This window comes from Lagenorhynchus albirostris, chromosome 6 (assembly GCF_949774975.1).
Source record: "Lagenorhynchus albirostris chromosome 6, mLagAlb1.1, whole genome shotgun sequence".
NCBI lineage: Eukaryota > Metazoa > Chordata > Mammalia > Artiodactyla > Delphinidae > Lagenorhynchus > Lagenorhynchus albirostris.
The window spans coordinates 8,390,345-8,403,789 of NC_083100.1; the positions used below are offsets into that span (position 1 = coordinate 8,390,345).

The 13,445-nt window shown below is 46.8% G+C and overlaps 1 protein-coding gene across 13 annotated transcripts in view; it reads right to left on the reverse strand.

Moving 5' to 3' along the window:
- The window catches only part of ARMC9 (armadillo repeat containing 9), a 137,286-nt gene that overhangs the window by 23,646 nt on the left and 100,195 nt on the right, over nt 1–13,445 (reverse strand). For all 13 annotated transcript variants that reach the window (XR_009541021.1, XR_009541019.1, XR_009541020.1 and 10 more), the window contains one exon: nt 4,481–4,585. Coding sequence is in view for 9 of the 13 variants with exons in the window: in XM_060151869.1 (XP_060007852.1) it covers nt 4,481–4,585 (105 nt within the window). In the remaining 4 variants the exon portion in view is untranslated. The remainder of the gene's footprint in view (nt 1–4,480; nt 4,586–13,445) is intronic.

A 13,445-nucleotide genomic window follows, 5' to 3' on the forward strand; every position in this document is an offset into this window, starting at 1 on the left:
CATCACGGCCTGAAGAAGAAACACAGAAGGGTGCTGTTTTCACCAGAATTATGAATGAACGGATACATGTGATGTGGCCACCACCACGCTCAGGCAAGCCCAGGAAAAGGGGCTTGTTCTGCCCGAGCTTTCCCTGAGTTCCCTGTGGTTGCCAGCTTCTTCATGGCCCGGGCTCTGCAGTGCACAGGCGCTATCTGCTTGAACTTGGGGGGGGTGAGGACAGGCGGCGAGTGTGGCCTTGCAGGGCGCGGGGTGGCCATCAATGCCCAGCAAGCGGGGAGCCATGGGTCCAGGCATCCTGGGAAGGGCTCCCTTCCATCCCCTCGACACCCTGGCAGGCTGCCCTCACTGCACCTCCCCGCTCACGCCCTAACTAGTATTATAGTTTTAAAATCACTGGTGTGTACAATTACCGCTCCTGGGATTATGGTAAGGAGGTCTGGGCTGGGACCTACACTCTTTTTTTTAATTTTTATTTTTTTTGTGGTACGTGGGCCTCTCACTGTTGCGGCCTCTCCCGTTGTGGAGCACAGGCTCCGGACGCGCAGGCTCAGCGGCCATGGCTCACGGGCCCAGCCGCTCCGCGGCATCTTCCCGGACCGGGGCACAAACCCGTGTCCCCTGCATCGGCAGGCGGACTCCCAACCACTGCGCCACCAGGGAAGCCCCTAGACTCTATTTTAACGTACCTTCGACGGCCAGCTCTGACATCACAGGACGATACCCGTCAACCCCCGACCCCCCATCCCTCATCAACAGCACACTTTTATCTGCTCTGTGTCATCTTCTGTAAACTTCTGGAAGATAACAGCTTGAGAAACTTTGCCAGCATTCTGTTGTGTGTTAGGCAAATGGCACAGGTTCAATGAAAAATTTTTGAATACAAGTTTCTAAAAGTCAACAGCTTTCCACTGATCTTGAAAAATCTACAGTCTACCTAGTACACCAGAACGGGAGGCGTGAATTGTGACTTTTGGGGTGCACATTCCCTAGTGAAATGCAACGCCTTCTGTCTCTGGCAGGTTCCCTCGTCTGACACAAGCAGTTAGCAGGTATGAGTGCACAACCCCCGCGTGAACCACCAGAGCCAAAGGTGGGCAGGTGAGGTGAGCTCACAGCGCCGGCCGGCTGTCAATTTCAAATCAACACTGGGTGGCTGAGGGCAGCTGAGGATCTAACGAACAAAGACAGCAAAACGGGCAGTGTTCCTATAACCTCAGCGATTACTGCTCAACAGTAAGTTTTCTAATAAAACTTTAAAGTGTTTCCACATGAGATCCTATGGTGACCTGGCCTAGTGGGTCGAATGGTGGCCCCCAACAGATCTGTCCATGTACGAACCCTGGGAACCTGTGAACAGGGCCGGATTTGGATACATCTTTGCAGATGTAGTTACATTAGGGATCCTAACATGAAGAGATCATCCTAGATTATCCTAAATCCAGTGAAGAGTGTCATAAGAGACAAGAGAACACAGAGAGAAGAGGAGAGGAGGCAGAGTCTGGAGTTCCACAGCCACAAGGCAAGGAGGGTCTGGAGCTGCCAGAAGGTGCAAGACCAAGAAAGGTTCTCCCCTAGAGCCTTCAGAGGGAGTGCGGCTGTGCTGATAACTTGATTGTGGACTGCTGGCCTCCAGAATGGTGGGAGAATACATTTCTGTGGTTTTAAGCCATCCAGTTTATGGTCATTTGTTACTGCGGCCCTAGGAAGCTAATAACCTTGGTCTTCACGTCCTTATAACGAATTCTTTCTGTACTTCATTCTTACCACTCACATTGCCACCGACAAGTAACTGACACCAATGAGATAAACAAGCATGTGTAGAACTTTTCTAAATGTTTCCTTCTGGTAAAAGAACAGTACCTATGCATTAAGGAGAGTTAGAACTGCAGGCTATGGTAAAATGACACCATTTCTGGATGCCATTAAGCTGGATTATTGGTTGATTTGAAAGCTCTGTCACTTTGTGCCTCACCAAACTGCAAGATTAAACTGGTAGTTCCAGCATGTTCGGTGTCTTGTTTTCGTTGTTGCTGTTAAAAATCTTCACCACATCAACATAAGATCTCACCCGCGGCATTCCACTGTGCAGAGGTGCTAAAAGCTATTTAGCGGAGGGGCTGTACTGGGGTTTCTGTCTGAACATCCTTGCTGACCCTCGCGTGCTTGTGCAGTGGTGTCTGTGGGGAAGTCCCAGCATCTCAGGGCTGAGTTCTCGACAGCTTCGCCACCATCCTCCAGAGAAGCCCCACCAACTTGCCTTCTGTTTTCCTCACCACCTGCCCATGAAGCATGAGAATCTTGCTTTTAAAAATGCACGTCCAGGGCTTCGCTGGTGGCCCAGTGGTTAAGAATCCGCCTGCCAATGCAGGGGACACGGGTTCGAGCCCTGGTCCAGGAAGATCCCACACGCCGCAGAGCAACTAAGCCCGTGCGCCACAACTACTGAGCCTGCGCTCTAGAGCCCGTGAGCCACAACTACTGAGCCCGTGTGCCACGACTACTGAGCCCGTGTGCCACGACTACTGAAGCCTGCACGCCTAGAGCCCATGCTCCGCAACAAGAGAAGCCACCGTGGTGAGAAGCCCGTGCACCACAACGAAGAGTCGCCCCCGCTCCCCACAACTAGAGAAAGCCCTCGCGCAGCAACGAAGACCCAACACAGACAAAAATAAATAAAATAAAAAATAAAAAAATTGAAAAAAAAAATGCACGTCCTGTCAAATGGAGCTCAGGCCTTCCCTGACAAAGCCAGTGTTCTTCCAAAGGGAAGCAAAGGCCTAGTCAGGGCTCAAGACTTCCATCAGCAGTTTGGAACCCGGATGGCCTCACTTCCGTCCCTTCTCAAGCACCTACCTCCCCACTTGACAACGTAATGGAGCCTCTGCAGTCAGTTAGGTTCCTTTGATCCCTGAGCTGTTTCTAGGGACAGTGGCGGGCTATAGGCACTTGTCCATGACTGGGGGCCGGTGGTCACCCAGCCTCCTAAATCACCCCCTTTCTTTAACTCTTGCCCCATGTGGTCTATTCTCCACAAAGCAGCCAGAGTGAAAATAGAAGTTAATATAGTAAAACGTAAGTCAGACTGAGCACTGCCCTGCTCTGCGCCCTCCAACAGCTTCCCAGCTCACGCAGAGTAAACTCCAAAACCCTCGCCGACAATGTCCCCATGCCTGGGCCCTTGGCTGTCCTCCAACTTCAAGTTCTGCCAGCATATACTGACTCCAGCCTGGGGCCCCTGGAAACTCCTTGAACAATGAGGAAGACCAGGCCCAGGTGACCAGGGAGACCAGTGCCCAGGGTGAGGTGATGAGGGCCTGGGCGGGGCAGTAATGGGAATGGACAGGTGCTTTCTGCTTCCACCTGCCCCTGGAAAGGCTCACGCCACTGGCATCCACCACCTTTTTCCTTCCCAAGTCACTGTCCTTGCTTCAATTGTTCAGCATCCCAGCTCCCACACTGACCTGCCCAATCTGAGGAGATTGCAGGGTCCACGTAACCGACCCAGTCAACCACCAGCTTCAAAATTCCAGGAGCTCCTTTTAATACCAACGGCCTTCACTCCTACGTGCCAGCCATCTGTCACGGGGCTTCAGTCGGAACTGGCCTCATCCTGTGCCGTTGCTGCTCCCTTCAGACCCCTTACCCTGCGGCATCCCACCTGCTCACCCACGTGTTCTCTGATCAAGGCTCCACGAGACACCAGGGCCCTCGACGCCGCTGTCCTCTCCCAGCCAGTGGGCAGCTCCCCTGGCTCACACCCTTCCCTATCTAGCTGGTGGGTGGTAGCAAGGGAGTCGTCGGGGAGTTCAGATTATGGTCCCTCACAGATGTGTGACTCCACAGGCCTCTTGGTGCTTTGACTGACCACTCAGCCCACCCGGAAGCACCCCTCCTCAAGCCTCTCTGACTGTTCACTTTCTGTCCTTCTCAGGGGCCCGTCTTCCTTCTCCTGCGCCTGACATGCTGGCTCCGCCCCTGCCCTTGGCCCCGCCCTCCCTCCCTCTCCACCCTCCCTCCCTCTCCACCCTCCCTCCCTCTCCACCCTCCCGCCTCCCTAATTGGGCGACCTCACCTGCTCGGATGGCTTCGGCCATCACCTGTGTGCTGACGACTGACAAAGCTGCAGCAGTCTTCCCTTCTCACGGATGAGGCACGAGAAAACCAAGACGCTGGACGGGCAGACGATTTACTACTAAGGACGGGCTTACCCTCGGATGTTACGAAGGCTCTGGAGTGTGCCTTTTAGTTATACTCTAACCGCCTTCTGTCCAGCAGCGGATCTGTTTAGGATAGTAACTAGGGCCGCTGTGCACTTCAGGGCCGCTGGAAGCAAGCTGGCTGACACATATCTTCTAATAAACATAGTATCATAACAGACCAAACCAAACCCTTATGTGTTACTGCAAATGCTAAGTCCATCAATGGTCCATCTCTCCTTTCTATTTCGGGGTCCCCGCCCCCTTCACACGGTACTTACTCCCAAGTACTCCGTGGTCAGCAGCTTCTCGCCTGAGAGCTCTCCAAGCTGGGGCTGGATCAGTTCATCTTTGTCCAGATCGGCTTCCATAGTGTCATGGTCCTCCTGTTTCAAAGGAGACACGGGGTGAGTGCTCTGGACCCCTCCCTCGCTGCAAGTTCCCAGAGGGCGGCTCCCCAAGGGGGCACCTCATGAAATGGGAAGACCTTAGCCCAACAGCAGCGGCTCATGGGTTTGCATTTCAAAGGTTCTCCAGGGCCGTCTGCCCTCTGCTCACAACCTCCGTGAAGATGAAAGGGAAAACGCCAACCCACCTCTTTAGGAAGCTGGGCACCTAATGAACACTTCCACGGCCACAGGTGGGAAGAGGTTCACCCAAGATGCTGTTGAATGGTCTCTCCTAGTTACAGTTCTCAGAATGTTTTTCTCTGTGAGGTCAAGGTGCCATGTGAACAGCCAAATCAGCCAGTCTACAAATAACTACTAAGCACCACCACGTGCGCAGGCCTTACAGAGGATACAAAACTGTGTATTGTAGGCTTGCTCTTCTTCCGCAGTTTACGGTCAATAAGAAGACTCAGCAAAAAGAGAAAAACTGTTTTGCTTCTGGGAAGATGGAGTGGACATATTTTTCCCTGTTCCTCCCACTAAGTACAACCAAAAACACTGGACATTACGTACAAAATAAATATGAGACCCTGAGAGGTGGAGAGGAGGGGGCAGACTGGCTGGGTATCCTGAAACACAAGGAATAAAAGGTGGTGAGTCCCCTGGGTTTACTTTTTGCCTTAGAGATTCCCGACTTGGCGCTGAAGAAGCCAGCAATCCGGAAACGAGCATGGTGAAGACAAAAAAAGTCTCCCAAAGCCTACTCCACCTAGCCAAAGAACCAGGAAACAGGGAGACCAGCACGATGGAACTTTTAGACACTAACCAAACACCGGAGCAAACACTGTCATCCCACCCACAACCACACCAGCAAGGGCGTCAGGGCGCTGAGACTTCTGCCCTTACCAGGCTGTGACGAGGCACCCCAGTAACCCCCACCGGGGTGACATCAGAGAGGGACAAGTAGGGAGGGGGAGTTTTGTCCTTGCTGGGTGGTAATGAAGCCCCCCTACCCGGAGGGGAGAGTAGAGACCAGGTGGAGAGCCTGGACTTCCACCCCCGCTCTGCAGTAATGAGATGTCCCTGCCCCGCAACCAGGGACGGTGTCAGAGGAGGCCTGGTGGAGACTCAAGACGTTCACCACTGCCACGTTTCACCATGTTCCTGCGGTGTCGGGGAGGCCACGTGGGGGCCAGTAACAAGGCATTCCTACCACCTCTTCCAGTCAGGGAGGTGTTAGTGGCGGCCTAGCAGGGACGGAGAACTCTCACCCCTGTCCTGCAGTAACAAGGAGTCTCCTCCCCCGCTTCCCGGGGTGTCAACAGAGGCCAACTGCAGAACCTGGACATCTACCCACACCTAACAGTAATGAGGAGAAGCCCCTGCTCCTCTGCCACAGCAGGGGTAAAAGAGAAGGTTTAAAGTAAGACAGAAGTTTCATAACATAGTATCCAAAATATCTGGGTTTAAATAAAAAATCATTCATCATACCAGGCACCAGCGTGCTCTCAAACTGAATTAAGAGACAATCAAGAGATGCCAACATCAAGATACAGAGATGCTAGAATTGTCTGAAAAAGTTTTAAAGCGACCATCATAAAATGGCTTCAGTGAGCAATCACAAACATTCTTGAAACAAATTAAAAAAACAGGAAGTCTCAAGAACATAGAAAAGTAAACATAAAGCCAACAAAAGGAAGGCAGTAGAAAGAGAAGAGCAGATATCGATGAAAAGGAAAACAACAGAGAAAACTGGTAAAACTAAAAGCTGATTCTTTGAAAAGATTAATGAAATTGTCAAACCTGTAGCAAGACTGACAAAGAAAAAGAAGACACAAATGACTGATATCAGGAATGAAACAGGAGCTATCACTACGGACCTGCAGACATCAAAAGGATAATAGGCCCATACCAAGTTAATCATCACACTTTCGCCACCTATATACTTCTAAATTTCTTTTCTACTTGCCACTGTCTTCTCTTAGGCCCTTGTCACTTTTTGTTCTTTTTCACTGTTTGAAAAGATATATTAGTTCAATTTTTTTGTAACAAATAATGTACAATTAAATTATATAATGCACGAGAGGTAACTTGGTGGGACTTCCACTGGCCAAATGGGGACAATGTGAGCATGAAAATAAATGTGGATATTAATGGATTATCAGGTAGAAATCCACAGAGGTAGAGTTCACACTTATATAAATAAAAGATTTTTAAAAAATGAAAAAAAAAAAAGGATAATAGGGATTACTATGAGCAACCGTACATAAAGTTGACAACTTAGATAAAAAACACAAAGCCTCTCAGATGACTTGAATAATCTTATAATTATTAAGAAAACTGAATTCCTAATTTAAAAATTCCCCCAAAGACTTCTCCAGGCCCACATGGTTTCACTGGAGAATTCTACCAAACTTTTTAAAAAGTTAACACCAATTCTACACAATGTTCTCCAAAAACGGAAGAGGAAGAAATAATTCTTAATTCATTTTATGAAGCTGGTATTACCCTGGTACCGAAACCAGACAATGACAGTACTTTTATAAAAAGAGTACAGACAAATATCCATCATAAATAAAGATGCAAAAGTCCTTAACAACCGAGTTAAAGGAAAATGAAAAAAAATCCTTAACAAAATATAGGCAAATAGAATAGACCAATAGATCAATATGCTAAAAAAAATTATATACAATGACCAAGTGGGGTTTGTTCTAGTGATGCAAGTCTGGTTCAGTATTTAAAATTTAATCATTGTAATCCACAAGATTAACAGGCTTATGAAGAAAAAAAAATCACATGATTATATTAATGGATGAAGAAAAAGCATGGCAAAATTCAATATCCATTCATGACCCAAAACTCAGAAGAATAGGAATGGGGGGTACTTGATAAAGAACATCTATAGAAAACCTGTATTTAGCATTATACTTAATGGTGAAAGACTGGATGCCTTCCCCCTAAGACTGGGAACAAGGGAAGGATTTCTACTCTCACCATTCTTAGTGTTATAAGTTCTAAACAGAGCAAGAAGGCAAAAAAGGAAATAGGAAGCGTACAGATCAGAAAGGAAGAAATAGAATTGTCTTTATTTGCAGATGACATGATTGTCTATGTAGAAAATCCTAAGGAATTGACCTCCCCAAACTCAAAGAACTAATAAGTGGGTTCAGCAAGGTCACAGGATATAAGATAAACCTACAGAAATCAATTTCTACATACTAGTCTTAAATTAAGACTCTGATTAAAAATACAATATAATTTACAATTGCTTATACACACACAAAAAAAATAAAATAAGAAATACTTAGGTGTAAATCTAACAAAACATGTATAGGACTTGTATGCTGAGAACTACAAAACGCTAAAGAAAGAAATCAAAGGAGGCCTAAATAAATGGAAAGACATTAACTTGTTCATGAATTAGAAACTCAACATAGTTAAAATGTCAATTCTCCCCAAGTTGATTTACAAGTTTAATGTAATTTCTATAAAAATCCCAGCAAGATTTTTCTGTAGATGGGTACAGGACTACTCTAAAATTTGTATGGAAGGGGCAAAGGAACTAGAATAGCTAAGACAATTTTGAAAAAGAAGAATAAAGTGGGAGGAATCAGTCCACCTGATTTCAAGACTTCTTATTGTAGGCAAAGACTGTCGTCTGCCATTTCAGCAAACAAAGGATGCTGTGGCCATAACGTCATCAGCCACTGCAGCCACCCCTGCTGGTGCACCCTGAGGGGAACTCAGGATGGAAAAAAACAAGGTACTGGCCCTAGATAGTTAAGATGAATATCAAAACGGTAATTTCAATGAGCCCAGGCTCTTGCATCTTCCCATACACTGAAAAGCACTAAAATCATTAACTTGAGATGTCCGTTTTTTTGTGTTTTTTTGTGATTAGTAGTAATCTTTTGATGTTCAACTACATCCTCCTCCCCAGCAAAAGCTCCTATTATATCCAGTGCCTCCCTTACCTCTTTGGAACAGTCCCTCAGAGCTGTCTGAGAGGCTGTCTCCCAGGCTACAGTCCTCAGTAAAGCCCCTGAATAAAACATAACTCTCAACTTCTAGGTTGTGCACTTTTTTCCCAGTTGACATTATATAGCTACCAGAATCAAGACTATGTGGTGTTGGCAGAGGGAGAGAGATATAGATCAACTGGACAAAACAGAGAACCTCAAACAGACCTACACAAATACGCCCAACTGATTTTTGACAAAGGTGCAAAAAGTATTTCAACAGAGGAAGGACAGTCTTTTCAACAAGTGGTGCTGCCCCGAGATTCAATAATGAAAATTTGGAATTATTGACTAGATTGCTGCAAACTGGAACAGATCTCTTGGTGTGAAAAAGTAAATTATCACTGGGGAAACTTTTAAAATCTAAAATTATCATAAAATATCTTAATACTAGAGAAGGGAAAATATTCTATACGGCAGATAGTAGAGCACATAGGCTAGAAACATGGGCTCTGATGGTCATCTGCCATTGGGCTTTGTACGGTTTATTCCATCTACCTTTCAGTTTCCTTATCTGTAAAATCATGGTAATAATAGAATCTAACTCATAGGACACTTCTGAAAACTGTACATTAGAAAAGTGCCAGATACACTGTAAATGACTAATAAATGCCGACCATTGTTATTAAAACAAACAAACAAACAAAAACAAGTGGTGCTGGAGCAACTGGACATGCATGGGAAAAAAAAAAGAACCTTACTTTAATTCTCACACCTTATATAAAAATTAACTCAGAATGGACCATGGACTTAAATGTAAAGCTATCAAGTTGTTAGAAGAGGAGAAAATCTTCAGGACCCATGGCAAGGCAAAGCGTTCTTATACTTGATACCAGGAGTACAGTCCATAAAAAGGAAAATTTGATAAATCGGATTTTTATTGAAAATTTAAAAACTTTGCTGTGTGAAAGACCCTGTTAAGAGGACAAAAAGAAAAGCTATAAACTGGCAGAAAACATTTGGAAACCACATACCTGACAAAGGACTAGTATCTAAATATATAAAATATAGAAAGAATACTCAAAACTCAACAGTAAAACCCCCAAACAATCCAGTTAGAAAATGGGCAAAAATATGAAGAGACATTTCACTAACGAGGACATGCGGATGACACATTAAAATGTTCAACATCACTACCCATTAGGAAAATGCAAATTAAAACCACAGTGAGTCACTCCACACCTATCAGAATGGCTAAGTTAAAAACAGTGATAACATCAAATGCTGGTGAGGATGCAGAGAAAGCACATCACACATACGCTGCTGGTGGGAACACAGAACTGGAGCGGCCGCTCCGGCAAACAGCACGGCAGCTTCTCAAAAAGCTAGACATGGAGCTGCATGTGACCCAACAATTATGCTCTTAGGCATTTATCCCAGAGAAGTGGAAACTTATTGTCACACAAAAATCTGTACATGAATGTTCATAGCAGCTTTATTTGTAATAACCAAAAACTGGGAACGACAGATGTCCTTCCACAGGAGAATGTTAAACAAACTGGTCCAGCCACACCATGAACTTTTTTTTTAAATTTATTTAATTTATTTATTTATTTTTAGCTGCGTTGGGTCTTTGTTGCTGCACTCAGGCTTTCTTTAGTTGCGGCGAGCGGGGGCTACTCTTCCCTGCGGTGCGCGGGCTTCTCGTTGCGGTGGATCCTCTTGTTGAGGAACACGGGCTCTAGGTGCTCGGGCTTCAGTAGTTGTGGCACACGGGCTCAGCAGTTGTGGCTCGCGGGCTCTGAGCGCAGGCTCAGTAGTTGTGGCGCACGGGCTTAGTTGCCCCACGGCATGTGGGATCTTCCCGGACCAGGGCTCGAACCCGTGTCCCCTGCACTGGCAGGCGGATTCTTAACCACTGCGCCACCAGGGAAGCCCCACACCATGAACTATTGACACACAGGGGCCTGGATGAATCTCCAGTGAAATACGCTGTGTGAAAAAAGCCAATCCTCAGTGGTTACATACTATATCATTCCACTTATACGACGTTCTTGAAACGCTAAAACTATGGAAATGGAGAACAGGTTAGTGGTTGCCCGATTTTAAGGAGGACATGGGAGTTGTGGCTGTAACGGGACCCTGTGGTAATGGAAATCTTCTGGCTCTTGAATGCATCAGTGTTAACACCCTGGTTGTTGTTATGCTGTAGCTTTGCAAGATGCTACCGGTGGGTGGAATTAGGTAAAGGGTACACAAGATTTTTCTCTATCGTTATGTCAATCTATAATTATCTCAAAATAAAAAGTTTTCAAATACACAAAAAGAGAGGAGTTACAAACAAGATGATAGCATATATGAGCTGACTCGGGTCTGTGTCCAATCAAACTCCAGCTGAACGACGTACATGGTGCCGGGGAAGCTGCGGTCCTCTTTCCCGCTCCCTGCTAGCGCTTCGGAGATTACACTGTCCTTTGCAGGTTAAATTATAAAGATCAATACAAAACAGACCAGGCCGTCACCTGACTGAGGTAGAAACTAAGGAAAGAATGTGTCCGCGTGAAGGGAGCTGGCCTGCTGTGAAGTGAGATGGCAGGAAGGAGGGGCCCTGGAGGAGATGCCCGTCCAGTGCCCGTCCAGTCTCAGGGCGGAGGGGGTGCCCCAGGGCTGCACGCCTGGGTGACAAGCGTCCCTGAGATTATCTAACCAATCCTTCTCCTGATTCCTCACCCACTCAACCACATGTGACTTGCTTCCTCTAAACTTGCCAACAGGAAGAGAAAGCAAACGTCAAGTACCTGTCCTTGTTTTCAAACAAACTTCCAGCCATTTTGGGTGCCCCAGTCTTTTGTGAATTTGGTTTATCTGAGTCAGTTTCCAAGGGACGCGGAGGCCCAAATTCCCGTGAGCACTGCCTCTGGGTAGGGCTGTTCCAGGGCGCAGCCCTGTCTCCCGGGCGTTCTCCACCACCCAGTCGGTGCCACCTGCCACCACTAGACGCTGTCACCCCAGGGTGGGCTTTCTTAGGGAAAGGGGATTCGACTTATTCTAGGTGGCCCCCGAAGCAGACCAGAACCAGCAGACTGAGAGGCATGTTCCAGCCCAGCCCGTAGCTTTTGCTAACCCTCCGCGCTGTCTTACCCGCGGCAGGGGCTGCTGCGGAGACACTGCTCCCTCCAGCTTACATTTGGGCACCTCACTGATGCTCTGTGACCACAGAACCATGGAGGAAGCCACCTTCCATTTCCACAGCACCTCACCTGAATTCTCACAGTGACTCCGTGTGGGTTCCTTTGATTACACCTACTTTGTCTGATGTGGAATCTGAGCTGGAGAGAAGGGACAGGTCCACAGTGAGAGCCCGGCCTGGAGGCAGGAGTCTGGACTTTAACCTTGGGCCAGTCCCCTTCTGCCCAGATCTTTCTGACTCAGCCACCTGGGGCCCCTCAGGGAAGCCGGTCTCTGAGGAGGCACAGGCTGGACTGACCGGGTCCTCTGAGGCCCGAGGGTCCTCAGTGCCCGGTGGAGATTGAGCTCAATGGGGCAGAGAGAGGGGAGAGGAGGGCCGCGGCACCGTTCCGGACGCCCCTGTCTTGTCCTCTCTCTTCCTGTCCCATCTAATCGCCGACGGAGAATCCGCTCTTGTCCTACCTGGAACACCAGGTTCATGGTCGTCCAGCCTCTAGTCCTGACTCATTCTCCATGCAAGGGCTGCTGCCTTCTCCTGCTGCTTCACCTGGGTTGGCAGCTCTGTGGAGCGCGTGTGAACACGCCATCCTGAAATTTCACTCGGGGTTCCTTAAAGGTAATGCTATATGAGGCCCTACCTGAGGTCAGGTCTGGGACAGCCAGGTAAGATTTACGCTGCTGCCTTGGCTTAGAGTTTAGCTTACTACAATACCAGCATCTTAGTGATCAAATAGTGTGTACATTATATGATTATTTTAGGAAAATGACTGCTCTTTGTGGACAAAAGCATTGGGCTGTGTGGTCAGCGTGAGTGGCCAAGCGCTCTGGGCAGTGGGGTAGTATTTCACCTCTTTCCTAGGGAACCAAGCTTTGGAGGCTCCATCTGGAAATGGGCACATGGATCCCAGTTTCACAGAGGTATTGGTCATACACCACTTCCCTGCCAGGATGAGATATGAAACCTTAAGAAACAAAACAAATGCCCACATTCCATTTCAATGAAAAATAAAAGGTCAATGGCTAACCTTAGTCAACGCTCACAAAAGTACTTCTTTACTCTCGACAACAACGAGTACATATGTAAGGCATTCACTTGCAAATATACAAACCAGCGAATGTATTCTCCATCATAAGTTAAAGCTTGATTTATTAACTCATTCGAAGATAAGTTAGTAAGAGATTCACTGAAATATTATTCAAATTTTTAAAAATTTAAAGCAAGTTGAAGCTGTTTTTTATTAAAAATACTTCATAGCTAAATTCATTGGTAATTGATAACCTTCACAAAACACAGGCCAGTTTCTACATTTGGTCCCTAATATATACGACCCTGTAATAAAAATCAACTTAAGTCACAGTGTCATATGCAAGTGTAGGGCCAGAGGAAGAACCAGGGCATCTCAGCCGATCTGCTTGCCACCTGGAGAATTTGCTTCCTCTGCTTCCAGAGTTTCTCTACTGCCAACACACAGGCAAATACTCTTGGTGCTTTCAAGAATATTACGTTGATGTAAGATGCATACATGTAAGCAAATGGATGTGAAAATCATTATTAAATTGATAGTTCCTGGTTAAGAAAGTTTGTAATGAGGCTCTGATTAGACGTGATTCTTGTCAATGCCTGAGTTTCTCCATCCGGCGAATGAGATCATTTAAAATCCTGTCCCTTTTAAAATCATGCCTTACTGATTAAAGAAATTTCTTAAGTT